The sequence below is a fragment of the Ictidomys tridecemlineatus genome, chromosome 8 (genome assembly GCF_052094955.1).
Source record: "Ictidomys tridecemlineatus isolate mIctTri1 chromosome 8, mIctTri1.hap1, whole genome shotgun sequence".
In the NCBI taxonomy this organism is placed as follows: Eukaryota; Metazoa; Chordata; class Mammalia; order Rodentia; family Sciuridae; genus Ictidomys; species Ictidomys tridecemlineatus.
This window is the reverse complement of record NC_135484.1, coordinates 1032481-1060255: the sequence shown is the minus strand read 5'-3', so window position 1 is coordinate 1060255 and position 27775 is coordinate 1032481. Positions and strand designations below refer to the sequence as shown.

General features: G+C 61.8%; 1 protein-coding gene across 2 annotated transcripts in view; it reads right to left on the bottom strand.

Annotated features, from left to right (window-relative positions):
- Window positions 1-6991: 6991 nt before the first annotated feature.
- Thbs2 (thrombospondin 2) overlaps window positions 6992-27775 on the bottom strand; it is a 32800-nt gene continuing 12016 nt past the window's right edge. The window contains exons 8-24 of one of the 2 annotated variants that reach the window (XM_078018676.1): window positions 27294-27390; window positions 25239-25409; window positions 24836-25012; window positions 23976-24149; window positions 22062-22189; window positions 21833-21985; window positions 21082-21300; window positions 19213-19320; window positions 17031-17190; window positions 15358-15476; window positions 14681-14915; window positions 12274-12501; window positions 11673-11944; window positions 11123-11220; window positions 10075-10214; window positions 9493-9599; window positions 6992-8963 (exon numbers count right to left, since the gene is read on the bottom strand). In XM_078018676.1, the coding sequence (XP_077874802.1) occupies window positions 9541-9599; window positions 10075-10214; window positions 11123-11220; window positions 11673-11944; window positions 12274-12501; window positions 14681-14915; window positions 15358-15476; window positions 17031-17190; window positions 19213-19320; window positions 21082-21300; window positions 21833-21985; window positions 22062-22189; window positions 23976-24149; window positions 24836-25012; window positions 25239-25409; window positions 27294-27390 (2538 nt within the window). In that variant the 3' untranslated portion in view covers window positions 6992-8963; window positions 9493-9540. The remainder of the gene's footprint in view (window positions 8964-9492; window positions 9600-10074; window positions 10215-11122; window positions 11221-11672; window positions 11945-12273; window positions 12502-14680; window positions 14916-15357; window positions 15477-17030; window positions 17191-19212; window positions 19321-21081; window positions 21301-21832; window positions 21986-22061; window positions 22190-23975; window positions 24150-24835; window positions 25013-25238; window positions 25410-27293; window positions 27391-27775) is intronic. The other variant, XM_021723976.3, reaches the window with a different exon arrangement.

The following is a 27775-nucleotide window of genomic DNA, read 5'->3' as shown; positions in this document are numbered from 1 at the left end:
CATACACCTCCAAGCCAGGCCATGGAAGTAGGGGCTCTGGGTGACCCCACCTGGCCCCAGTCCTGGTCAGTTCCTGTGAAATGTTGAGACTCCAAGCAGGAAGGATCAAGAGGGCAGGCTGGCCTAGGGCAGGCCTCCTGAGTCTGTCCAGCTGCCGGGCCACTGCACCCTGGAGAGAGCCCAGCAGTGGGCCACAGCCACACAGCCGGTGACAGTTTGTACCTGAATCTGTGCTTCTTTTGTTTTAAAATAGTTCTTTAGTTGTCAGTGGACCTTTATTTTGTTTCTCTATTTATATGTGGTGCTGAGAACCGGACCCAGAGCCTCACACAGGCCAGGCGAGCGCTCTACCACGGAGCCCCACCCCGGCCTGGACCCGGGCTTCTTATTCAGGAGCAGATGCCTCCACGGAGGGCACCTCACGCACACACTCAGGTCTTGGTGTTTGTTTTTAAGGAAAGATTATCGAGGCAGCCCGAGTGTCTGAGCCAGGACAGGGGCCCTGATCCTGGTCTACCTGCTTGGCGACCTCACTGCCCACCGCCCAGCCCCTCGCTGTTGGAGTCGGGGAAAGAGGAGCCGTGGGGCGGCGCTCCTCTGCCTCGTTGGGTCATGCTCCAAGTGCCTCTGCTTCCATCTGGATTGCATTTGGGCAGCAATTTCCCTTCTCATCGTCTCCTTCCTGACTAGGGTCTGGAGGGGGTGTGACAGGGAGGTGGGGGACGCAGGCTCCGCAGGCTGACTGCCCTCTGCTGAGCTGGCTGCCAGCTTCCCGCTATGCCAAAGACCCCCCTGGGACCTCCGCCCTCCGTGGCTACCCCTGAGCTGAGACGCGCCCTGCCTTGGAGACAAGCAGGACGGCCTCCGGCTGGAGGTGCCCGTGGCCGCCCAGCACTCCGTGCTCAGCCCCCTGTGCCGGCAGCCCCCAGGCCCCACCCTCCCTCAGGCCCCTGGGGAGGAACGTGTTTCCCCACCCCTCGGCCACGCCTTCTGCCCCCCACTGTCCCCTCCTGCCCGTGCTCCTCCACCCTCGGTCTTCAGCTGAAGATGGCCAACCCCCTGCTCCCCGGAGACCCTCCTGCGCGTCTTCCTCCACCTCCTTCTCCACCACACCTGGCTCTCACCAGCGCGGCCTCTGTGTCCACAAGTGCCATCAGCCATGGCCTTCTGCAAGGTGGAGGGGCTCGCGAGCCCCCACCAGGCAGCAGGCCTACCCACTCAGAGCCACACGTGCCACCCTGGGCCCTCAGCCCTCACTCAGCCTTGTCCCCCAGAGGCCTCCCCTCCAAGGTCAGCAACGTGTGGACTGGGGACACATGGATCCCTGGCAGGCCCATGCAAAAAGAAGCACTGGGCCAGCAGCCCTCCCTCGGTGCAGACTGCCCCGTAGGCCCGTCACAGGGAGGCCGGGAGCTGGCGGGGGGACTCCATGCACAGCTGGACACGGGCAAGGATCACCAGGCCCCACACCCAGGAGCTGCCAAGTCCCACTTCCTCTGCAAAAGGCCTGGAGCAAGTCTCCCTCGAGTTAGTCAGGTCTGTGTGACACAAGCCCCTTCTGTTCTTGGCTAGGAAGGCTGTCAGCACCAAGGGGTGGAGTGGAGCCGGACCAAGGGACAGGGTCTGAAATGGCAGCTTTTGACAGGAGACACGGTGCCTTGGTGGCATCACAATTCTTGCAGCCTGAAGTGAGTTTCTGTCCCTTATGCTGGGGGTCAACGTTCCACAACAGATAATGCAGAGCCTCTCTGGGGTCCTTTTCTGAAACAGACTCCCATTTCCCAGGGAATCTCGATGCCTTGTGCAACGCAGGTGGGAACTCGAAGGGTGAGGCTCCGGGAGGCCCCCGTGACAGGGGTGGCAGGGAGGAGCCCAGCTCTGCGGTGTGCAGTGGATGGACAGCTCAGAGACCAGAGACTGCTGTCCCCCTCCACGCCCACACACCAATGCGGTGAGTGGTCACTCACGGCTCTTGTTGGAACCCAGGACCCAGTGTGTGGACTCGCACAGTGTCACCCAGGACAAATCGAAGTTCTATCCCTTTGCAGGAAAACCTGCAGAGGGGCCATGGGAGGGGGCTCCGTCGCCTGTGCTGCTCCCATGCCCTCTGACAGGAGCCTCCGCGCCTGGGCAGCCTGTCCCTCTGACAGTTCCCACCTCTAATGATGGAGTCCCACATTTCCTGCCTCATGTTTTCCTTCACTCTGTTCAGCTTACAGGTCGATGTAGCCCGGATTTCAGGGCCATTCCAGCACCGAGTCGGGGGACCTGACAGGTGAATGCCCACCCTCAGCTCCGTCTCTGGAGGAACCGAGCTGCAATGGTCACTGCAGTGGCAGCCTCTCAGGGCTGTGCACCAAGGCACCTCTCCCTTTCAGCTCCTTGGCCCTGCTTCCTGGGCACCTCCAGAGTCAACAGGATCACCCAAGCCAGGGTCTTCTCTGCTGTAGTCATAGGGAACCATGGTCCTCAGGTCCCCAGAGAGCGACCCAGCTGCGCATCAGCACTGCGAAGCCCTCCCGGCCCGGGGTCCTCGCCTCCTGCTGCGGCCTCAGCCCACAGCGCACTCTCCTTCCCGCCCACACAGTGGCCCACAGGGAGCCCGGCCAGCTTTCCAGGAGGCCTTCCTTGGCAAGGTCACAGCCAGGCACTGACTAAGGTCCGCAGCATCCCATTCAGAGATCCCCGCGAGGGAGGTGACCCTTGGCAATGCTGACCTCATCCAGCCCCACCCAGGACTCTGCGTCCGCCTACGACCTGCTCAGAGCCTTCCCACAGCTGGCCAGGCAGCGTCTCAGACCGTCCTGGGGCTGGCCACAGCAGGAGCTGGACGGTGCCTGGTCACGGGGCGGAGGGCCATGTGCCTCCAGCCCCAGGGCATGGAGATGGACCACGTTGTCCCTTCCAACTGCCCTCTCCTCTGCCCAGGTCTATTCTCACCAAACCTAACGGGAGTTCCTACTTGAAAGAGGTGACATTACAAGAGGCTCCTTGACAACCCCACCCATTAGGGGCAGCACCACCCACAGCACCCATAGACGCACATCACCACCCACAGCACCACCCACAGCACCATAGTCGCACGTCACCACCCACAGCACCACCCACAGCACCATAGTCGCACGTCACCACCCACAGCACCATAGACGCACATCACCACCCACAGCACCACCCACAGCACCATAGTCGCACGTCACCACCCACAGCACCATAGTCGCACGTCACCACCCACAGCACCATAGACGCATGTCAGCACCCACAGCACCATAGACGCATGTCAGCACCCACAGCACCATAGTCGCACGTCACCACCCACAGCACCATAGTCGCACGTCACCACCCACAGCACCACCCACAGCACCATAGTCGCACGTCACCACCCACAGCACCCATAGTCGCACGTGACCACCCACAGCACCATAGACGCATGTCAGCACCCACAGCACCATAGTCGCACGACACCATCCACAGCACCATAGTCGCACGTCACCACCCACAGCACCAGTCGCACGTCACCACTCACAGCACCCATAGATACACATCACCACCCACATCACCACCCACAGCACCATAGTCGCACGTCACCACCCACAGCACCATAGTCGCGCGTCACCACCCACAGCGCCGTAGACTCAAGTCACCACCCCCAGCACCATAGTCGCACGTCACCACCCACAGCGCCGTAGACGCAAGTCACCACCCACAGCACCATAGTCGCACGTCACCACCCACAGCACCGTATTCACACGACACCACCCACAGCACCATAGTCGCGCGACACCACCCACAGCACCATAGTCGCACGTCACCACCCACAGCACCCATAGATACACATCACCACCCACGTCACCACCCACAGCACCATAGTCGCACGTCACCACCCACAGCACCATAGTCGCGCGTCTGTGCAGCTGAATTTCCCAGGAGACAGGAACTCTGCGCTCCTCCTGGCGTGTCCCTGTACTTTGAAGACTGACCCAGGGGTCATGAGCTTGAGCTCACCACCCTCCTCACAAGCTGGCACACTCATGGCGCATGCTCACAAGTGCGTGTGCACCCTGTGCGCACACACAACCTGCGGCCAGCCCTGCATCTGTCGGCCTGGGCGGGACCGCGGGCCTGGACTCCGGCCTGCAGCCTCGCTAAGGCAGGGGACTCCTGTTCAGCGTGTGTCAGCACAAGACCCTCTGTTCGAGTGGCCTGTCCCTCGGTGGACTTGGTGGCTTTTCCCCATGGCAGTGACAGGGCTAAGTGAGCATCCTGCAAGGCTCTCTGGGGTCAGCACCCCAGAGACAAGCCTCCGTTCACACTACAGGCCGCTTTGGGGACAGCACGTGGTGGACCTCCAGGCCACCTCTCATGACCTGTGTGTGGACCAATGGCAGTATGGTGCTGGCCTCACAGTTTGGGCACGGGTGCTCTTCTAGGGGCCTCCCCCCGGCAGAGATGTCCCCACCTGCCTTGGCAGCATGGTGGAGCACCGTGGACCAGCCCAGAGGGCACCGGCCACGCTGTCGGGTTATCAGATGAAGTCGAGCCAAGCTCTGGTGGTGTGAGACCCACTGGCCTTCGGACACACCAGGGTCCCAGGAGAGTGAGGTGCCCTCTCTCCACGGGCCTGGCCCATCCTTCTGGTCAGCCACAGAGCCCGAGCTCGCCTCCCGGCACGGAGGAAGGTAAAGGAGACCCAGACCCAGCTGTCCATGGCCTGCAAAGCAGAGCCCAGGCCCAGGCAGCAGCACTGCAAGCCCAACAGGCGGCCGTCGGTGAACGCCCTTCATTTCCTGTCAAGGAAAGGCATGATTATTCTGGCAGAAAAGAGCAGATTCCCAAAGCCAAACCAGAGAAGAAATGGAATTCCTCAAAAAAAATTCCAGATGACCCTCAGCTGCTGTCCAGCACCCTGTCCAGGGTGCAGACTCCTGGACCCTGACGGATGAGGCGCAGTGCTTGGTGCCCCACGGGTCCAGAGCGTGGTCAGCCGTGAGGGCTGCGGCTGTGTCCCCAGCCTCCCGGGGAGCACCGAGGGGTCACCCAGACACAGTCTCGAAACGCCACCTGTGCGTGGTGTCCTTCCTGGGGTGAGCACGTCCTCACCGAGGCACACCCGTGTGCAGGCATAGGCTCACACAGGCACGCATGCTTCCTGCCACTCACATGTGACAGCTGCGTCCCGCGGTGTCTCCAGCATCCTCCAGACGCAGTGGCTCCTAGGATGGAAAGTCAGGGCGCGTGGGGGAAACAAGGACAGCGTCCCTCCAGAAACCCAGCAGGGCCAGCGCCTCTGGTCACGCTCACGGTGTCCCGGGCAGCCGGGGCGCTCAGGACCCCAGGGAGCACCCCGTGGACCTCTGCTGGAGCTCCCTGGCTCCCAGGGCGGCTGGAGCTGCCCACCTTCCCCCTGGCCCCCAGCCTTTCAGCACCCCCAGATGGTTCTTCCTTCTGTTTCAAAGGGAGAACTCCTGCGTGCTCCTCAGTCAGGGGAGGAAAGGGGTTTGCAGAAGGAGAGAGAAATCCACTGAATGAAGAAACGAGTTGTCCGAGCAACTTGAGAGCAAGTCAGTGGCTCTCAGGTGAAATGGGGGTGTTTTGCTGTTCTTCTCTCCCCTCCCCCATGGTCCCCTAGATCAGCTTCACAGTGTGGCTTCCCTGCAGCCACAGGGTCCTTTCTGCAGAGTGACCACAGAAGAGAGCCCTCCTTGCAGAGTGTGGGCTGACTCCCAGAGCCACGGCGGCCGTGGAAACAGGGGCACAGGGCAGAGCAGGACCAGCACTCAGCACGCAGACTTCTCACCTCTGTCCATGTGGTGCTCAGTCCAAGCCCCACCCCTGTGGTGTCCCCTGGCTAAGGCACCAGTGTCCAGGCACATGGAGAGTGTGTCTTGCTGGAAGCCAAGTCCTCGAAACATCAGCTTGCATGAGCGTTGGCGTGTGGGGGAGGCAGGCGCTGCAGGGTGAGTGCGCCGGGCATGGCAAATGCTCCAAGCCTGACGGCAAAGGCCGCCTGGGGGTGACAGGGTCCCGCTGTGGCTGCCAGAAGGGCAGGTCTTTGAGGTGACCAGGCAGGCCAGGCTGCCAAGGGCTCTGCGTGGCCTCTATGGGAATCCTGGAAATGCTCACAGGCCACAGACTGCAGGTCACTCCACAGACCGCCGAGCCGCGGCAGCAGCAGAGACGGCAGCTGTGTCCCTCCTGGGAAGCTCTGGCTTCCAGGGACACCTCGTCCTGGGAGGACAGACACTGAGCATTCGCCCTGAGCTGGGCTCTGAGGTCCCGGGGCTGTGGAAGAGAGGTGGTCAGAGCCTGGTGTGTGCACACGTGGGAAAGCACTGTGTGGGCGAGATCCCAGCTCTGGGCCTCGCCAAGCAGGCACGGACACTTTTTGTTTCTCAGGTAAGATGTGCATTCAGCTTCCTTCCAGGACTCCCCAGTCCAGTCCCAATCACTCCCTCGTGGCTCTGTTCCTAGGCTTCCCAGTCTCCTGCATCTCACGGAGGCCCGAGCCTTGCCTCCAAGTTCTGCACCCACATCCACCGCCCACAACTGGGGTGCAGGCCCCTCCCGCAGCCCCAGCTCTCACTGCCGGACTCACCCCACTGACTGCAGTCAAAGTTCTCATGGTCTCTGTCTTGCTCTCTGTCCCTCCTGGATGGACTCCACCAGGGCACCCAGAAACCCCAGACCAGCCTGCATCAGTGACAGGGCCCCAGAAGCACTGCAGTCTCCTGTCCCCCTGAGACCTGGGGCAGAGCTGGGGCTGGTGTCCTGCACAGCACGGGCCCTTGGGGGGTAGGTCCTGTTACCTAGAGCTGCAGGGCCCTCCACTGGGACCACGAGCCTGCCCTTCAACCTGAGTGTCACGGGCCCCTGTGACCCAGTGACATCTGTCACTTTATGGGAGACAAAACCTCAGTGCTCCTTATTGGGGACTTTCTCCCTTCCCCCCAGCAGAAACCCTGCTAATTCTTCATAAAAAAGGGAGAGAGATTGATTTATAGAAAACCTTCTTTATAATTTATTTCCTGTTGTTGATGTTTGAAGTATAAAAATGAGGCTCTAACTAAATGCAGGGTTTCAGTGGTGAAATTTTGATCATGTGAACAAATAAATAAATATTTACAATCTTTGCAAAACAAATATTTTCATTAACCTATATGAGAAGCTTGTTTTTTAAAAAAGACATAAATAATTTACAAATCATATAGTACATTCTGGGCGTTCACATCCTCACACCCTCTCGCCACCGGCCAGCCCCCGAGGCCTGCACACACTCTGCTCAGCGTCACATTTAATGAAGTGCCCCAGCCCTCGAGGTTCTAGGAACGTAGGTCCACACAAGCAGAAGTGCAGCAGACACAGCTGTCACCTTGGAGTAAGCAACGACATACCGCATCAACGTGAAGTGTGTTAGTGGAGACAGAGTGGGTTCCCCCATTAGACACATACAAGCAACCACACGGACAGACGGGAGGCCCTGCCCCGTGCCAGCCAGCCAGAGAGCTCTCCACGCACCCTGGGGAGGAGTGGGCATGGCCAGTTCGTGCAGAGACCCTGCAGCTCAAAGCAAGGACGAAGCAGACATGTCCACTACTGTGTGGCGGATGGCTGTGTGTGTCTGGCAAGACCCCCTGCTGAATTTTCTTCAGCATCCAAATAAAAAAGTTCAGTGTACAGCAGGTAGGTAACAGCAAAAAATGTTGAACTGAAAGTCACTGGTAGCAGTATATACTAAGGTCCCCTTACCAGTTACGCAAGCTACCTGTTAACCCGGTGCCTTTCACATGGTGCCTTAACATGGCGCAGTAACAGTACAAAGCCTCAAATTTAGACAGCAGGTATTTGGCTGTAACTGTGTCTTTATATTATTATGTCCTTGTTACGTGTTTATTTCTTGAAATCATGCTACATACATGTTAGTCGGAATGTTTGAAATAAGTTATTGGCAGCTGGAGTGCATTCTTTATTCACTTAATAAATATTAGCCAAACACTTACAGCTGAAACCTTAATGCAATGTGTTCCCAGAATTAGGTAAAAGCGACTTTCCCAGTTTCCAAAACCTAGAACATGAATCGGGCACCACGTGCACTGGCTGGCTTGCCTGCTTATCTCTTCCCCAGGAGCAGAGACCAGGCAGAGCCAAGCAGCAGCCCTGAGCAGACAGCAGCCCCAGTGACTCCGGCCAGGACACTCACCACACTGCCGCAGGACCCGCGGCTAAGCAGAGGCACTTGCTCTGCTGAACTTCCACCCCAGGGAGACTCTACCAGGCCCCAGACAGAGCCAGGGGAGGCCCATTGCTCAGAGGCAGTCCCTCTTGGTGTCCCACCAAGTGTGAGGTTGTCCACTGTGGGCTGGGGGTACCTGTCGACTTTTGGAGCAGTTTTTCATAGGTGCTCGGCACCTTGCATCACTCAATGCTGACCACAGCTGTGTGACAAGCATCTGCTGATCTCTGCCTCATGCGACTGCCCACACACCTACCTGACCCTCCTGATGGACCTCAGGGTTGGGTGTGTCAGTGGACAGCACTAACCCAAGAAACGTCAGCACTGGGCATGGTGGACCAGGACTTTTCAAGCTTAATTTATGTTAACGACCTGTGCACAGTAACCCTTCAGCTCCATATGCACATAAATACAGTAAGTACGTTTCCCACGTAAACGTCATTCTTAACAAACAAGAAAAGGCAATGAGTCTGCTCAAGATCCACTCTGCGGAGTCCCAACGGTCCTGCCGCTCCCCTGCACCGGGTCAGATGTTTGGCTCTGGGGTCCCTCAACATTTGTCCTCTGGAGGCACGTGGACTTGGGGTCGATGCACAAGGTGAAGAACCAGCCAGTTAGGGTCAGAGAACAGGAAGTGCCACTAAAGAGAGAGAAGCTGCAGGTGTCAGGATGAGCCGAGGTGTCTGGGGAACAGCATTCGCAGCTGTGGCTGGGAGTGGCCGTCTCGCCTAGCCATCTGAAAGAAAGCAAGAAGCAGAGTTAGGGTGACTGGGCTGGGAGGCGTTCTATTCCCTTTTACCTACACCTCATAGATTATTAATTTTACAATGACATCAGGAGGATGGATGGATGGGTGAATGAGTGGATGGGTGGATGGATGGGTGGGTGGATGGATGGATGGGTGGATGGGTGGATGGATGGATGGATGAATGGATGGATGGAAAGGTGGATGAATGAATGGAGGGCTGGATGGATAGATGGGTGAATGGATGAATAGATGGATGGGTGGATGGATGGATGGATATATAGGTGGGTGGATAGGTGGATGAGTGGATGAGTGAATAGGTGGATGGATGGATGGTTGAGTGGATGGATGGGTAGATGGATGTATAGATGGATGGATGGATGGATGGATGGATGGATGGATGGATGGATGGGTGGGTAGATGGGTGGATGAGTGTATGGGTGTATGGATGGGTGGATGGATGGATGGAAACATAGGATGTCCTCAATGTCACCCTAATATAAGGAAAAGAAAACTTTACCAGAAGCAAGCAGAGAAAGTAACACTCTTGTCTTCCCTCCCTTTTGCTTCATATGAGATCTTCCATGTGCGAACTTTGAGAAGCATCTCGAGTCTCACTTACCTCATCTGTCAAGGCATGGAATTAGACTAGACCACAGTCGAGTTCCCTTCCAGTTTCATGGTATTTTAATACACTTGTAGGTGTATAACTAGGAAGAAACTCTCTTCCTTCCCTTCCTCTTCCTCCTTCCTTTCTTTCTTCTTCCCTTCATTTCTTCACTTTTTAGCAAGGTCAATCATCTGAAATGCCTTTAGAGGCCCAGAAAGCGTGGCCGGCACAGCAAGCTGCAGGCTCTAGTTCGTGGGGTTGAGCCTTATGAATGATCAACAAGTGTCTGTCCTACAAATGCTTTCAAATTCTACTCAAAACCACAAGCAAACTACAACGACACCCCCACAGCCGCGCTCCCCCATGAACCCTGCCTGGGGAATCCACGACCCCCAGGCACAGCCTTGCATGGGTCAGCTGCGTGGGCGCCCGGCTTCTGTGACGGGAGTGTGGGACGCCAGCCCCTGAGGGCGGACGCTGGTGTGCGCTCACCTCTGCATTCGTACTTGAGGTCCGAGAAGTAGACCATCTCTTGAGAGAACACAAACAGACCCAGCCGTCCGCCAGCATAGGTTTGGTCATAGATTGGTCCTGAATCCGCCATGACCTGTTTCCCCTCATGCACTAGGACTCTGAAAATCAGGTTGGGGTGGAAGAAGTTGAGCTCCGTGAAGCTCCCACCACGCTCAGTGTGCCACAGCCTCGGCTGTGCAGGGGCCTCTGCCTGCGGGGCACTTCCCCCTCCCTGGACGCCAGGTCCATCTCTCACTCACACCCGGGCGCACGGGCCTCCTTCCCCACCATGAGGGGCCGTGAGGGCAGCGCCGGCCCTACTGTCCCTGCCCTGAGCAGCCTGACATGTGGCTGCTCTCCAGGAGGACCCAGCGTGATTGAGTGACGGGGCCCTCCGCGGGGCCACACGCCCCACCCACAGAAGACTGGGCTCCTGGCTCCTGGCTTCTCACCAGAGGGTGAGCTCAGTGCTGCAGAGCTGGCCTGGCAGTGCCGGGTCCTGGGCTCAGCAGAGAAACAGACAGAGTCCAGCTGAATCTCGCCTACTAACGTCGCAAGACATTGTTTTAAACTGTTCACATCTCATTTTAGTCAAAATCTATTACAAATGCCATATGCAGTTGGGCCAAGGAATGCACATCTGTTGCCTTGAGAGTTGTGAACAGTTTCACTCAAACATACGTCTCGGTCCAGCCAGGCACGGGTCAGAGGTGACCCACACCTGGGTGCAGGCTGGGGGAGGCGCAGCCTTTCCGGGCAGGGTCTCCTCAGTGGTGGCCCTGCCTCGGGTGTCCTTGAGCGGGAAGACGCCCCCTCTCCAAGCCACTTTAACAAGTTTCATGTCTACTTTTCAACAGTTTTCTTTTAAATAAATGAAATATCATAGAGATGCGTTACGTATTTAAAGAGACCTTCTAACTCTGAGGACCCGAGGACCGCACTTCCTGGGCCGCTGTCTCTGGACGAGCCTGCCGTGTGCGGGAGGCGGTCCTGCGTGAGGACCCTCTCACAAGAGCAGGGGCCTTACCTCATGTAGCCTGTCCTGGGCCGGTGGGTCAGGTGCCACCGGTAGGCCGTGTAGTCTTTCCAGCCGATGTTTTTGGGGTCATGCCACAGGGTGCGGACCTGAGGGGAAGACATCGCTCTTGAGCCCGCTGGGCGCCCTGAGCCTCCCCCCAGGAGTCACCCTGTGACTCTGTTCCTCCATCCCTGGCGCTGTCTGCCACACAGACACCTGCACCTCACACAGCGCTGCCTGTGAGGCACGATACTGTGCCGAGGGCCACGTGGCTCAGTGGTCAGAACCCAGGCGCTGGCCCCACAGTCACGGACCTCCGCCTCCTCAATTCAAGACTGAGGGCAAGACACCTCAGCTTGGAACTCAGTCCTCCCTGTCTCACAGACGGAGTGGACACAGGTTCGATTGGCAAGAGGAGTTCCAATCCAGTTTCTGGAAGCACCAGGCACTCAGTAGTGGTCACTAAAAGGACTGTCACTTAGTTAAGATTCACAAGAGGCCACCGTGGGAAGGTGTGGGGACGCAGGCCGCGTCTGGGGAGCTGGCGCTGACCGCTCACCTGCCCTTCCGTGTTTCCCGTGTGCCACAGAGCGTTGCGCAGGTGCTCGCCTGTGCCCGTGGTGGAGTTGACCACCTTGAGGGACACCCCAGAGTAGCCGTAGGCCCGGCTGGGCTGGTCCTCCCAGTAGGTCTGGGTGACCTGCTTCCACATCACCACGTAGAAGCGGCTGCTCGACTGGTAGCCGAAGACGAAGCCCGCGTAGTCGTCATCCCTGTCCGTGTTGACGTAGAACGTGCCGCTGAAGTCCACGGACCCGAACTCGTCGAAGCCTGCACTCCAAAGGACACGCGGGGATCAGCCCCCCCGCCCCCGCCAAGTCGTGGAGAGCTGCCTGGGAGGCCGGGTTCGCGGCGTGAGGTCAGTGAGAGGACTCTCAGAGATTGTTGGGGCAGTTTTCATGGAGAAGCCTTCACTGTGTGACGGGACAAGATGGCGTGGCAGGGCACACTCGGGCACCCCGACCCCTGTCCAGGTGTGGGCAGATGGCTTCACACCGAGCAAGCTGGGGCCTCCTGTAGTGGTCATGCTGATTCCCGCCCACATGACCCTGCCGGTCCCCTGTGGGTACCTGGTGGCATCTGCCGGGTCTCAGGCTTACCTACAGCGATGCCGGGGTCTGAGTTAGCCGTCTGGACCAGCTCCTTTCCTTGGTGACGGATGACCCAGTTGGGGTCAATCTGGGTGGTTCCCTTGGGGTCCAAGGGGACCATCTGGAAGTTCCTGAAGTCTGTCTCGCTGATGGCATAGTTTTCAGGACACACATCATCGATGTCAGGGACTTTGTCATTGTCAAAATCATCTTTACAAATATCACCTCGCCCATCACCTGTTCGTAAGGAGCAAGCAGAGACAGGGACACGGTGGGTGGCTCAACGTTTCCTCCCGGGGGAGGGGACGGCTCAGGCCCTCTGAAGTCCGAGGCTGCCTAGGCAGGGACGTGTCTGAGATGTCCAGCTTGGACCTATGAGCAGTCTGTGGGGCTTTTCCAGATTCCTGGGGTTCTGCACCGAGGAGGGCAGCACAGAGCTCCCCCGCTGGCCGGCGCCCCTGCTCTCCCCTGCGCTGAGGCCAGGAGGCCTGGACGCCTTCCAGAGGGCCCCGCGGTACCCAGCTCTTCAGTGGCTCCCTCAGCGGCCACTTCATCTACGGCAGAGCTCCCACAAACGTGCCTCTCCTAGGGGTGCTTGGGCTTCCTTTTGGGGGGAATTCTTGTCAAATTCTCAATGAGACCAGAAGGGTGGGGGCTGCATACCCCTTGAGTATGCAAAGGAGACGGACAGGGAGACTTCAAAGCTGCCCAGTCCGTGGCCTCGTGGGCCCAGCGTGGTCACCTAGCCCATCGCACTGCCCTTGTTTTAGAAGGAGGGAAGGATGTCCAGCTGGAGGCCAGGCCTGGCCTCTGGCTGTCCCCTCAGTCCTCACGCCAGGGTCCAGCTCTGCTCAGAGTCGTATTTCCCTGTGAGCACCAGGCATGCTCCCGTGGAGGACGTTTTAAGACATGAGAACACTCTGGTGCATGTCACCTCCTCCGTCCAGCCCCTGGGTGAGGGCCCCAGGCGGAAAACCCGCCTCCCACAGGGCAGCTGTGGAAGCCCCACTTCTGTGCTCCTGAATCCACCCAAAGCTTGGGGTTTACGCTAACCCTGCTGCTGTCCCGGGAGGGTCCCCGGAGTGCCCTTCAGGCCTAGGAGTCTCCCGTGCGCTTCCTTCCGAGTGAGGCTCAACGCCCAGGATCCCGCCTGTCCCTTGTAAGGGCACCTGGGGCATCAGCTCTGCGCTCCCAGCCACTTGCTCCTCTCCTCCCAACTCCAGTGAGCACAGCGGTGCACCGTTTGCTGCCCAGAGACTCCACTAGGGTGCCTTCCTGTCTGAGATCCTGGACAGCTGCAGACCACTTACTGACCATGGCTGCTGGCAAACCGGCCCACCTCCCACTTCACACCGAGTTCTCCTGGTGCCTCCCACGCCACACGCATTCATCCCAACATGCACTCATACCTGGCTCCGTCCTCTGTGGAGGACACAGCAAGAGGCCAAAGCCCCAAGGTGGGCTGGGAAGGCTGGGCCTCACCCCAGGGCCTCCTGTGGCAGAATCCTTGTGGTCCCTGGTGGACGGGCCACAGGGACTGCCACACAGTTCTCTGCCTTGCACACGTGAGCCAGGGGCCTACCATTCGAGTCCCCCTGCACACACAGGCCAGAGGAGGCAACCCTGCGAGTCCCCCTGCACCAGTGGGCAAGGAGCCTACCATGGGGGTCCCCCTGCACATGTGGGCCAGAGGTCTACCATCCAGGTCCCTCGCCAGAGGTCTACCATCCAGGTCCCTCTGTACCCTTGGGCCAGGGACCTATCATCTGGGTCCCCCTGCACACGTGGGGTAGAGGTCTACCATCCAGGTCCCCCTGCACCCTTGGGCCAGGGACCTATCATCTGGGTCCCCCTGCACACGTGGGGTAGAGGTCTACCATCCAGGTCCCCCTGCACCCTTGGGCCTACCACCCAGGTCCCCCTGCACCCCCTGCACCCCTGGGCCTACCATCTGAGTCCTCCTGCACCCCCTGCACCCCTGGGCCTACCATCCAAGTCCTCCTGAACCCCCTGCACCCCTGGGCCTACCATCCAGTCCCCCTGCACCCCCTGCACCCCTGGGCCTACCATCCGAGTCCTCCTGCACCCCCTGCACCCCTGGGCCTACCATCCAGGTCCCCCTGCACCCCCTGCACCCCTGGGCCTACCATCCAGATCCCCCTGCACCCCTGCACCCTGGGCCTACCATCCGGGTCCCCCTGCACCCCTGCACCCTGGGCCTACCATCCAGTCCCCCTGCACCCCCTGCACCCCTGGGCCTACCATCCGGGTCCCCCTGCACCCCTGCACCCTGGGCCTACCATCCAGTCCCCCTGCACCCCCTGCACCCCTGGGCCTACCATCCAGGTCCCCCTGCACCCCTGCACCCCTGGGCCTACCATCCAGGTCCCCCTGCACCCCTGCACCCTGGGCCTACCATCCGAGTCCTCCTGCTGCGGGTTGAACACCAGCCGGCAGTTGTCCCTGTCATCGGGGACTCCATCGTTGTCATCGTCCGAGTCGCAGGCGTCCCCCTGGCCGTCGCTGTCGTGGTCAGCCTGGTTGGCGTTGGAGATGTAGGGGCAGTTGTCCTGGTTGTTCTGGTGGCCGTCGTCGTCGATGTCCTCATTGTTGTCACACTCGTCTCCCACCAGGTCATTGTCCACATCCGTCTGCAGACAGGGCAGGGGACGCGCTGGTGAGTGTCTCGGGAGCAAGGGCAGGGGTCTGGGAAGTGAGACCTCGGGCAGGTGCCAGGTGCACAGAGGGAGGGGTCAGGAGCCAGGAACCCGGGCCCCGGGCCTGCAGGGACGTGGTCACCTAAGGGACACCGTGTGTGCTCTCTGGAGAAAGCTCCCCCACACAGCCAAGGCTGTCTCGCAGCATCTGCTGCCACGCACGACGGCGAGACTCAGGCTTGTCGCAGGGCGTCCGCCACACAGAGCCCAATCTCACTTCAGAGAGGAGAGGCCTGTGCCCTGTGGCCCATGGCCACGGGGACAGCACTGCAGCAGGGGCTCTTCCCAGTATGCTGCTGTGGGCTGGCACTGCTGACGGAAGCCAGGCCCCCCCAGTCACCGCGAAGGCCCCACCCTGCGCACAGTCACTCCTCACCTGGTCAGGGTTGTGCATCAGTGGGCAGTTGTCACAGTGGTCCCCCACTCCATCCCCGTCCGTGTCTCTCTGGTCGGTGTTGTAGACGTAGGGACAGTTGTCCCGCTCGTTGAAGACGTCTGTCGTCAAAGCAGAAAGCAGCTAGTGCACAGTCGGAGCAGCCCCTCCCTCAGCCACTCACGCGCCTTCACTCAGTGGCCTGCAAGGACTGGGAGGTGGGGAGGCCAGAGTCCACAGACTCCTGGGAGCCGGGCACAGCCCAGCGTGGACAGGCCTGCGAGCAGGTGAGGTCAGGCTCCTCCAGCTGGCTCCAGCGCCTGGCCCTGCAGCTGGACAGGCGCAGGGAACACTGAGTTCAGCATTGCCCCTCCTCCCGGCTCATCGCCTGCCCTCCAGGTGCACAGGCAGGGCACCACCTGGCGGGGACAGGCAGGGCACCACCTGGCGGGGACAGGCAGGGACAGGCAGGGACCGTGGGCTCTCGATGTGAGACGTGTTTCAGAGGTCTGAGGTGGACAGTGAGTCCTACTAGTACCAGAGTTTAATGAAAAGCCAAGAGCAGGGCCCGATCCTGCCAGATGACCAGAAAGCACCAACACGCAGAGTCCAGGCGTGGGGTGGCCTGGGGGCCCTGGCCTGGCCCCTGCCAGTGGAGCAGGCCTGGGAGGTCCCCTGGGGTCAAGTCAAGAGACTCCTAAGAGCACGTGGGCTTCAGAGCAGGTGGCAGATGCCAGTTCAGCTCCGGAAGTGGGGCTCTGCCCAAGCACACAAAGCCAAGGGGCACCTGAGTGCACATGTGTCCTGGGGCCAGGGGACGCAGAAACTGGCTGGAGAGGGACAGAGTGCACTTTGGGACACAGAGTGAGTCAGAGGGGCTGGGGGTGGTTGCTGAGGGCAGGACGGAGACGGGTCGGGAGGGGCGCAAGATTTGCAGCCCACAGCAAGAGGAGAGGGGCAGAGAGGGCACTGCCACCCAAGAAAGGCCCAAGCAGGCCACCGGCCCAGGGTCGTGGGCTCCTTCTCTGTGGGCAGGAGGGCTCAGAGCCAGCCACAGCGTGTCTGAGGCCACACCACGCAGCTGCCCTGCTGTACCCCTGGGAACCTGGGCCTGTGGGAGGAGCGGGCAGATGGACGAGGGGAGCATGGGGACAGGCTGTGGGATGAGGCGGGGGACTTCAACAGAGTGTGCGCTGGAGAACCTGCAGCGGGCTAGGGCGCAGGGCTGCCAGGAGGGGGTCAGGGAAAGGGACACGACATCCCGCTTTCCCAACAGGTGGGAAAGGCAAGGGCACCTGAGGGCGGGCCCAGAGAAAGAGCTGTGTGCTGCGGGGCCTGAGTTTCCTGCGAGTGTGGAGGCAGCTGAGTGCAGAGGAAGCACGGGGTGTGCAGTGCCATCGCCCCAGCTTTGGTAGAGGACGGGTCCAGGCGCCCACGGAGCCCAGTCCAGGGGGCTCAGCTCCTGTGCAAGGATGTGGCATGTGCACCTGACCTGTGCACACCCCGGACTCACACCCATGTGTTAATCACCCCAGGAGTTCTTATAGAGCTACAAGGTCAACGTCACACCCTTTCAAATCTCGCTGCAGTGAGCGGAACCCTCAGACGTGCAAACCCTGCCCAGACCAACTCTGATGAACACTGACGCGTGTCACTGAAATGAGGAGACAACTGACCATCGCCATCGATGTCCACAGAGCAGGCGTCCCCCTCGCCATTGCTGTCGGTGTCGATCTGCGCAGAGTTGTGCACGTAAGGGCAGTTATCACAGCGGTCCCCGACTTCATCCTTGTCATAGTCGGACTGCCGGGGATTGAAGAGTAGGGGGCAATTGTCCTGGAACAGGAGGGAAGGGTTAGGAAAGAGCACCACAGTGTGGTCAGGTCCACATCAGAGGGCTGGCCTCCCAGGTGCACAGGGAGACAGAGCCAACCAAGCAAGGTGAAGTCAAGGAGCGAGCAGAGGGGGTGAGGGGGTGAGAGGGTGAGAGGGTGAGTGGGTGAGTGGGTGAGTGGGTGGGTGAGAGGGTGAGTGGGTGAGTGGGTGAGTGGGTGAGTGGGAGGGTGAGTGGGTGAGTGGGTGAGTGAGTGGGTGAGAGGGTGAGTGGGTGAGTGGGAGGGTGAGTGGGTGAGTGGGAGGGTGAGTGGGTGAGTGAGTGGGAGGGTGAGTGGGTGAGTGGGTGGGTGAGAGGGTGAGTGGGTGAGTGGGAGGGTGAGTGGGTGAGTGGGTGGGTGAGTGGGTGAGTGGGTGGGTGAGAGGGTGAGAGGGTGAGTGGGTGAGTGGGTGGGTGAGAGGGTGAGTGGGTGAGTGAGTGGGTGAGTGGGTGGGTGAGTGGGAGGGTGAGTGGGTGAGTGGGTGGGTGAGTGGGTGGGTGAGTGGGTGAGTGGGTGGGTGAGAGGGTGAGTGGGTGAGTGGGTGGGTGAGTGGGTGAGTGGGTGAGTGAGTGGGTAAGTGGGTAAGTGGGTGAGTGGGTGAGTGAGTGAGTGAGTGAGTGGATGAGTGACTGGGTGAGTAGGTGAGTGGGTGGGTGAGTAGGTGAGTGGGTGGGTGAGAGGGTGAGTGGGTGAGTGAATGGGTGAGTGAGTGGGTGAGTGGGTGAGTGAGTGGGTGAGTGAGTGGGTGAGTGGGTGAGTAGGTGAGTGGGTGGGTGAGTAGGTGAGTGGGTGGGTGAGTAGGTGAGTGGGTGGGTGAGTAGGTGAGTGGGTGGGTGAGAGGGTGAGTGGGTGAGTGGGTGAGTGGGTGAGTGGGTGAGTGGGTGGGTGAGTGGGTGAGTGGGTGGGTGAGTGGGTGAGTAGGTGAGTGGGTGAGTGGGTGAGTAGGTGAGTGGGTGAGTGGGTGAGTGGGTGGGTGAGTGGGTGAGTAGGTGAGTGGGTGAGTGGGTGAGTGGATGAGTGAGTGGGTGAGTGGGTGAGTGGGTGAGTGGATGAGTGAGTGAGTGGGAGGGTGAGTGGGTGAGTGGGTGGGTGAGTGGGTGAGTGAGTGAGTGAGTGGGTGGGTGAGTGGGTGAGTGGGTGAGTGGGTGAGTGAATGGGTGAGTGGGTGAGTGGGTGAGTGGGTGAGTGAGTGGGTGAGTGGGTGGGTGAGTGGGTGAGTGGGTGAGTGAATGGGTGAGTGAGTGGGTGAGTGGGTGAGTGAGTGGGTGAGTGAATGGGTGAGTGAGTGGGTGAGTGGGTGAGTGGGTGAGTGAATGGGTGAGTGGGTGAGTGAATGGGTGAGTGGGTGAGTGGGTGAGTGGGTGAGTGAGTGGGTGAGTGGGTGAGTGAGTGGGTGAGTGAGTGGGTGAGTGGGTGAGTGGGTGAGTGAATGGGTGAGTGGGTGGGTGAGTGGGTGAGTGGGTGAGTGGGTGAGTGGGTGAGTGAATGGGTGAGTGGGTAAGTGGGTGAGTGGGTGAGTGAGTGAGTGAGTGAGTGGGTGAGTGGGTGAGTGGGTGGGTGAGTGGGTGAGTGAGTGGGTGAGTGGGTGAGTGGGTGGATGAGCAAGTCCAGGGTGTTTGGAAGTCAGGCGTGCAGAGTGCTGGGCACGGCCTAGGTAATCAGTCTCCCTGGCACTGTGTTGCCTGTGTCGCAGCCTCTCAGGAGGCCAGGGAGCTCTCTCGCGGTGAGCTGGCCCTCACTGGTCCTGCCAGCAGGAAGGAGGCAGGTAGACGGGTTCACATAGCTGGGGGAGGCAGGAGCAAGGACACTCACTGCGGACGGTGCTGGCACCTGGTGCTTCTGTGGGTGAGTGGCTTTACCAGAGGCTTGGGAGTGGCCCCGTGGGGGGCACCGGATGTGGCGTGGGAAGGCCCGGTGCTCCTGACCGCTCTGTCCCCTCCCTGCTGCAGTCCCCCGTGTGTGGTGCTCACAGCTCAGCCCTCACCTTCTCGTCGCTCACGCCATCGTTGTCATCATCCTCATCGCAGGCATCACCCACTCCGTCCTTGTCAAAGTCCTCCTGTCCAGAGTTGGGCAGCTGGGGGCAGTTGTCCTGTGATAGGAAAGGGGTGATGACCGTGAGCTGTCTGCAGAGCCCTGGCGCCACAGCAGCCAGGTCAGGTGTCCCTCCTCAGCTGGGAGCGGAAGGCCCTCCCGCTGGGCCTGAGAGAGACGAGGGAGCTGTGTGGAGCGGGGCCAGAGAAGTCACCTGACAAGGCAGGAGAAGGCAGGGAGGGGGCGCTGCCCTGGGGTGTCCCCTCCACCACCTCAGCCCAGAGGCAGGGCGCCCAGGCCTGCGTCCAGCCCTACAGCCAGCTCCAAGGACCCAGGCTCCCTGAGAGTGTGGCCCAGGGCTGGGGCCTGAGCCCTGGAGGTCAGCTCCTCGCAGGAGGCGAGGACACCTGTGAGCAGGGACGTCTGCTCCCGGTTCCTCCAGGCTGTTGTTCACAGCCCAGCTGAGGTGCCGGCCCTGGGAGCCAGAGCAGGTGGGCACAGCCCTCTTGTCATGGCGAGACCTGTGTCGCAGAGGCCGGGGCCGCCCCTCCAGGGGACCCTGTGGGCACAGCACAGGAGCCCAGGGCAGAGCCAGAGCCCTGGCACTGGGGGATAAGGTGACCCGAGGCTGTGGACCCCAGGGAAGACCCCCCATGGAGTCGTTATGGGAGCAGAAGGTGGTCTCTTAGGTCTAGCTGCTAGTCCCTTGTCCTCAGGAGGACCATGCGGAGGACAGGCGGATAGGCAGGCGGGAAGACAGACAGACAGGAGAGGTGTGTGCCCTCTTGAGGGGCCTTCTCCAGCACGGTGGCTGGTGAGGACGGGGCAGGGCTGGGCAGGGGCACAGGTGGGAGTCGCCTTCGTGGGCGGGAAGCATTGGCAGTTCTGCTCCAGGGACCTCTGCCCTCCTGGTGGCACCACGTCTGTGGGGTGATGGGGTGGGGCCCTGGGGAAGCACCACGTTTGCTGCCCACGCGTCCACCCCCTCCTGGGCTCTGGGGCAAGTGTCCCTCACGGGGAAGGCAGAAGACAGATCAAGTTAGGGGAGGGATTGTCCTGGGCTACCAGATGGCCCTGAGCGCAGTCCCCCACATCCCTGAGGGAGGGGCTGGGGTGGGCCGGGAAGCGCAGGGGACAGGCCAAGTCCAGAGTGACCGGGCCACGCCCAGCAGCACTGGAGCCCCAAGCTGAAGTGGCAGGGAGGGTCCTCCCTGGGCCTCTGGAGAGCTGCCTGCTCCCCACTGGGCCCGAGAACTGCGAGACGACCCCCCTGTTGTTTCCCAGCGCCCCGGGCGCCCCGGGACTGTGTCCACCCTGGGTGGACCCCAAGGGCCTGGCTTCTCCCCAGGCCCCAACTCGCTCCTGACCCTGCAGCACAGCTGGGTCTTTGTGGAGAACAATGTCTGCCGTGAGACCGTGGGGGCCACCTCATCTGGGGACATTCCTCCCTGCACACCCCACCCAGGGCCAGGTGTGGGCCTCGCCGTCTCCTCACCTCTGCTCCCCAGGTCAGGTGTGGGGCGTCTGCACCTGTGCTGGGAGCACACGGCCCCAGGCCCAGCAGCCAGCCTGGAAGGCAGCCCCTGGCAATGGTCCCTGGGTGCCAGGGACCCACCAAGAGGGCTCGGCCGGGCACAGCGCTCCTTCCACCAGGCCAATGGCAAGGCCAGCGGGACCCAGGTCCCCAGCCCACAGGAGGCGCAGGCTGGAGCTGGCGCTAGGCAGCCTGGGCGCTTCCTTTCATTGCCCCACCCCCACCTCCGCACAGAACCGCACACGGAGGCGCCGGAGTAGGGAGCCCACTGCGCGCAGGCCTCACCTTGACACAGTGGTAGGTGGCGTTGGTGGCACAGAGCAGGTTACTGTTGGGCCAGCCGTCCAGGTCCGAGTCTTCCCCGCAGATGAGCCCGTCGCCCGCGTAGCCCGTCTGGCACTCGCACTTGAACATGGGGTCACTGAAGTGGCCCAGGTAGATGCAGTCTGCGTGCCTGTGGCAGTTGTGCGTCTTGTCCTTGCACGGGTTCTCCGGCTCGCACACCTGGGGGACGGAGGGTCTTGGGCTACCCACAAGCCCTCAGGGGAAGGCCATCATGGGCCGGGCAGCCCAGGGATAGGGGCCAGAGTGCGTCCAGAGTGCTGGTCTTCCTGCCGGGCAGCAAGGCCCTCAGCAGCAGCAGCAGCACTTCTAGGCCCACCCCTGCTCCCAGGTGCTGTCATGGGCTGAGGTCTCAAGTGTCCCCACATAGCTTGTGTGGGGACAGTCCCCAGCAGTGGCCCTGGAGTCTCTCCTGGGTGGCAAGGCCTGGAGCTGCGGGTCAGTCCCGGGCCTGCCTGCATTCCAGATCCTGGGTCCCCTGGCGTCCTGTCTCCTGGACTGTGCCTGCTCTTCCCTCTGAGTGCTCTGCTACCACAACACCTCAGTGACACAGGGATACGGCCCCCTGTGCCCATGGACCCCTCACGTCAGGTCTGCGCTCCCCTGTGCCGAGAGGGGCCCTGCAACCCAGCTTCCACAACAGCAGACTCCTCCCGGAACCGGGGACAACGGGGTGGAAGGGCACCCGGCTCACCTGCTTCTCTGTCCTGGCTGCCTCCAGGCCGACCCCGAAGGGCTGGTTCCCCTTGTAGCGCGGGGGACAGGGCAGGCAGTGGAAGCCCGGCTCGCTGTTGACGCAGCGGGAGACTTTGTTGGTGGAGAAACAGATGTCCGCAACCACAGCGCACTGCGGGGACAAGCTCATGTGAGCCGCTGCTCCCCCTCTGCACCACGGGCACCTGCTGCCCACAGAGGGCACCCACCTCGTCCAGGTCCTCGCAGTGGGTGCCATTGCCCAGGAAGCCCACTGGACAGGAGCCGCAGGACCAGGAGCCGTCAGGGAAGCTGTTGCACTGGGCTCCAGGAAAGCAGGGATTGGACAAGCACCCGTCTGTGTGGGGGGCAGAGAGGACTGAGGCCACGCCAGAGGGCCAGGAGCTCACAGGGGACCGCAGACCCTCATCCACCAGCACTGGGCTTTAGCTGCCCTGACCCTCCTGCCCCTCCACCCACCTAGGCCAGCTCCCTGACACTCCTGCCCCTCCACCCACCTAGGCCAGCTCCCTGACCCTCCTGCCCCTCCACCCACCTAGGCCAGCTCCCTGACACTCCTGCCCCTCCACCCACCTAGGGGCCAGCTCCCTGACCCTTCTGCCCCTCCACCCACCTAGGGGCCAGCTCCCTGACCCTCCTGCCCCTCCACCCACCCAGGGGCCAGCTCCCTGACACTCCTGCCCCTCCACCCAGGGGCCAGCTCCCTGACACTCCTGCCCCTCCACCCACCTTGGCCAGCTCCCTGACCCTCCTGCCCCTCCACCCACCCAGGGGCCAGCTCCCTGACCCTCCTGCCCCTCCACCCACCCAGGGGGCAGCTCCCTGACCCTCCTGCCCCTCCACCCACCTAGGCTAGCTCCCTGACACTCCTGCCCCTCCACCCACCCAGGGGCCAGCTCCCTGACGCTCCTGCCCCTCCACCCACCCAGGGGCCAGCTCCCTGACCCTCCTGCCCCTCCACCCACCCAGGGGCCAGCTCCCTGACCCTCCTGCCCCTCCACCCACCCAGGGGCCAGCTCCCTGACACTCCTGCCCCTCCACCCACCTAGGCCAGCTCCCTGACACTCCTGCCCCTCCACCCACCTAGGCCAGCTCCCTGACCCTCCTGCCTCTCCACCCACCCAGGGGCCAGCTCCTGCTAGGAGCCACTGCAAAAGTATTACATTCATATGGAAATTGGGCTCCTACTGTTCACCCAGGCCCATTTGGGGACTCAAGTTACAAGACTCCTGGAGAGTTCCCATTGGTTGGGGAAGGATGGTAGGAGGGTGTTCCGGGGGAAGTGGAGGTTAGGGGGACGCACACGGCCTCTCACAAAATAAAACTTTGTTTCAGTTCCATCTGGCTTGTGTTTTTGTGCTCAGCCGGGTTGCAGGATCGCAAGCCTGCGTGCACTGACAGCGACCCGCGAAAGCGCCCAGCAGGAAGGCGGCAGGTGAAAACAGCAGGCCCCCGCCGTCCAGCCTGCAGCATTTACACTCCTGCCCCTCCACCCACCTAGGCCAGCTCCCTGACCCTCCTGCCCCTCCACCCACCTAGGCCAGCTCCCTGACCCTCCTGCCCCTCCACCCACCCAGGGGCCAGCTCCCTGACACTCCTGCCCCTCCACCCACCTAGGCCAGCTCCCTGACACTCCTGCCCCTCCACCCACCCAGGGGCCAGCTCCCTGACACTCCTGCCCCTCCACCCACCTAGGCCAGCTCCCTGACACTCCTGCCCCTCCACCCACCCAGGGGCCAGCTCCCTGACACTCCTGCCCCTCCACCCACCCAGGGGCCAGCTCCCTGACCCTCCTGCCCCTCCACCCACCTAGGCCAGCTCCCTGACACTCCTGCCCCTCCACCCACCTAGGCCAGCTCCCTGACCCTCCTGCCCCTCCACCCACCCAGGGGGCAGCTCCCTGACACTCCTACCCCTCCACCCACCCAGGGGGCAGCTCCCTGACACTCCTGCCCCTCCACCCACCTAGGCCAGCTCCCTGACACTCCTGCCCCTCCACCCACCCAGGGGCCAGCTCCCTGACACTCCTGCCCCTCCACCCACCCAGGGGCCAGCTCCCTGACCCTCCTGCCCCTCCACCCACCCAGGGGGCAGCTCCCTGACCCTCCTGCCCCTCCACCCACCCAGGGGGCAGCTCCTCTTGTTGCACATCTGGTGCTCCTTCACGTCCCCCACGCAGTCCTTCCCTCCGTATTGGGGCTCAGGGCTGTTGCAGACCCGCGAGCGCTCGCGGATCCCTCCTGCACAAGTGACCGTGCAGGCCGACCATGGGGACCAGGGGCTCCAGCGGCCGTCGACTGTAGAGAGAGCCAGGAGAGGGGCTTAGTGAGAGGAGGGTCAGACAGTGTCGTCCCGGCTGACATGCGCGGGGCCGAGAGAGGCAGCAGCAATGCCCACGTGGCCGAGGACTGTAGTAGGGGAAGAGGATCAAGGGGGTGCTTGGTCCTTGGTGGCCACAACTCAGGAAGCAGTGTGGACGGCAGAGGGTCTGGCGGTTGTTTTACTTCTCAGGGCCTCTCAACACCTCGACAGGCCGAAGCCTGGGCTCTCTACGAGGAGGGCCTCTGGGGTGGAGACGGCCTGGTCTCTGAGCAGTGGACATGGACTTTGTGCAGCATACCCTGCTCCCAGAAGTCCCTGTGCCCTGAGCCATCGTGTTTCCTGAGCTGTGTCTCGCACAGACTTGTGCAAGGTCCTCCCCTGGCGCTCTGTCTGCACACCTGCTGCCTCCTAGGCCAGGCTCTCAGCTTTGGCTCACGTCCTGCTAAGTGCAGATTTAAGGTGACTCGACTGTGTCTGCAGGACACAGGTGCAGCCTGGCTGAGTCAGAGGGGGACAAGCTGGGTCCTCAGGAGCTGGCTGGCTTTGGCCTCCGTGACCAGCTGGTGGGATGGCCCCAGCCAGTGGGAGCCCAGTTTTAGCTCAATCCTCACTCTGAGCTGCCTGTGCCACCCGAGCCCCAGGACCCTGTGTCACCACTCACTTGGGCAGGGGTCACGCTGGCAGGCTTTGGTCTCCCGGCCACTGCCTTTGCAGTTCTTGCCGCCCATCTGGGGGACTGGGGAGTTGCACAGGCGGATGCGTGTGATGTTGCCAACCCCACAGGTGACAGAGCATGAAGACCAGGGTGACCAGTGGCTCCAGCCGCCGTTCTGTCGAACTAGCACACGGAAGCACAAAGAGACCAGTGTCTGGCTGTGTCCAGGGGCTGGGCCACCCCAGGGTTGCCTTCTGCTGCACATGCCCACGGACAGAGAGGGGAGGGTGGACAGCCGTCACCTTTGCCCCAGCTGTCACCTTTGCCAGAGACATCCCCGGGTGCGGGCCAGGGTGAGCCCCGTCCCTGGCTGGCCCCAGACGGGGCAGGCCAGGGTGCTGATACTCACTGCGGGTGTCACACTTGCCCAGGCTGCAAGCCCGCGTCTGGATGGAAGGGCCTAGGCAAGTGTTGCTGGTGACATCGCACGACCGGCCTCTTTGCTGGGTCCCAGAGCCACATGTGACAGAACACTCGGTCCACTCTGCCCATGGGGACCAGCCCTCCTCACTGTCCATTGCTGGCCAAGAAAGATTGACACAGAGTCAGGCCCTGCCTCCGGGAAAGGCCAGGGTCAGAACTGGCAGCTCAGCACGGCCTGGTTCCTGCTCAGGAGACTTGGGCACCTCCCAGGCACAGGCTTCCTGACCAGTGGCCCCCGTGGTGGTGGCAGGCCCCAGAGAAGACCAGGCAGCCATCACCCGGGAAGATCCCAGTGGCCTTCCCGGGGAAGAAGGACGAGGACGTGGGGTCTGCTGCTGTCCGCGGGAGGAGAGCGTGCGCTGGCCGTGCAGGGAAGGCGGCTCGGGGCTGAGAGCAGCTCGCAGGGGCTCTGCCAGCCGCGGCCTCGCCAGAGCCTGAGGACGGCCCCCCTGCTCTCCACCTGGCTGATGGAGCCAAGGTGACAGCCTCACCGCTGGTTGGAATCACAGCCCACAGCGCCCACCAGACTGGAGACGTCGAGGAAAAGACAACTTCCGGCAGAGGAGGGAGGGCGACTTCACAGGGAGCTCTCCGGCAGCGCTGTGGCCGGGCACCGCGGAAGCGGGGGGCAGGATGGCCCAGGAGGCCAGCCTTCCTCCTGTCCACTTGCTCCCTGTGCCCTAAACGCCTCCCTCCAACGGCCTGAGGTGGCTGTCCCCGGGTCTGCCCTGGTGCCCAGCAGTCCATCCGCCACCTGCAGGCCCGTGGTCTTTCGAGCCAAGCTGACCTGCTGTGCCAGGGATGGTCTCTGCTCCCGACACTGAGTCTGAGACTGGAATTCAGAGCAGCAGAGCCTGGCTCCTCCCAGCCCAGTTCTCTGCTCAGATCCCGAGGTCAGGGGTACCAGGACGGCCCCAGGACCACCAGAGGGGAAGGTCCTCCCAGCCGTGCTCAGCCAGGCCCAGCAGAGCCCTCTCAGTCTGAGTGTCCCTGGAAGCAGGACAAGGGGCGGAGAAGGACAGTCTGAAGGGAGAAGGTACTGTGCTCCCCCAGGCCACAGGGCGGCACACCCAGGCCCCCGGCCTCGGCCTCAGAGCCAGCCTGAGGGGGTGCAGTGCCGGGTGACCAGGACTCCTGGGAGCAAGTGTGCTGGGCAGCAGGCTCCACCCAAGGGACAGGAGGAGGGTGAGACCTGGCACCCAGGGGAGGACAGCACACCCCAGGCTAGACCCCAGCAATGGAGGACAGCGTCCTCAGAGGGAGGCGTCATGTCCAGCCCAGAGGGAAGAGCGGGCTCTGCACCTGTGCAAGATGAAAGCCGCGAGCTCCGGCCGAGCTGAGCCTTGGGCAGGGGCAGTTTCCCCAGGCACCCAGGTGGCCTGGCTGGGAGCCACTGCAGGGTGAGCTCTGGGGTCAGGACTGGGGAGTGGGCTGCAGGGTAGCCAGCGTGGAACAAGCAGATACAGGGGACACCCTAGTGCCATCCCAGTCCTCTGCACAGTGGGCTAGACCCAGAGAGGCCAGCATCTCCGTCCCCATCACTGGGAACTTTCTATGGCTTAGAGAGTCACTGGTGACAGCCTCGGGGTTCTGTGTGTCTGTCTCCCTGCTGTTCCAGAGGTGTCTCTGAGGTGACCAACCATGATCCTTCACGGTCTCCACCTGGTGTGGGCACTGGCCAGAGCCTGGTGTTTACACAAGGCCTCGCTCTGGCCAGAGCCGGGTCTGTGGACATGGCAGGATCCCTGGGGCTCAGCCTCCTGCGCTGAGGAGTGACAGGGAGGGACTGAACCCTGACCCCTGCGTTCTGAGGGCCCTAGAGTTGCTTCCTGGTCACAGGCTAGGAAAACGCAGAGACCCAGATGTCCCTCAGCGTCCCATCCTCACCAGGCTGAGTCTCACCCTCCTCTGTCCCCGCCGACCCAGGAGCAAGCACAGCAGCCAGGACCCTGCCCTGCGGGTGCTCGCGGACAGTACTCACAGTGGGAGCAGGAAGGACAGCACTCGTCCTCGGCAAAAGCTGGGCTGGCGCAGGTGGCAGGCGGGCAGGAGATCTGGTGGCAGACGACCTTGAACTTCTGTGGGTAAAGGAGGCACCGCAGGCCACTCATCAAGGCAGCAGCCTTGGTTCAGGGCTGGGTGGAAAGGGCCAGCAGGGCAGTGGACGTCTTGTGTCCAGGGTCCTACATGATAACCCGAGATGCGGCCTGGCCTGAGGTGGCTCGTGGGCCCAGCGGGTCCTGTCTCCTGCCACTCAGCAAAGAGACTGCAGCAAAGACTGGCCACAGGTATGCTAGGGGAGGAGGACGGGTGGGCAGGGTGGCCTTGTGCTGGGGGAAGTCTGGGTCCCCATGCACAGAAACTGGTCATTACTGAGAAGAGCCAGGTCCTCTAGTGTTCCTGACGCTGACCTGCATCCCAGAAGCTTCTGCTAAGCACCAAGGCCCCACTGGACCTGCACAG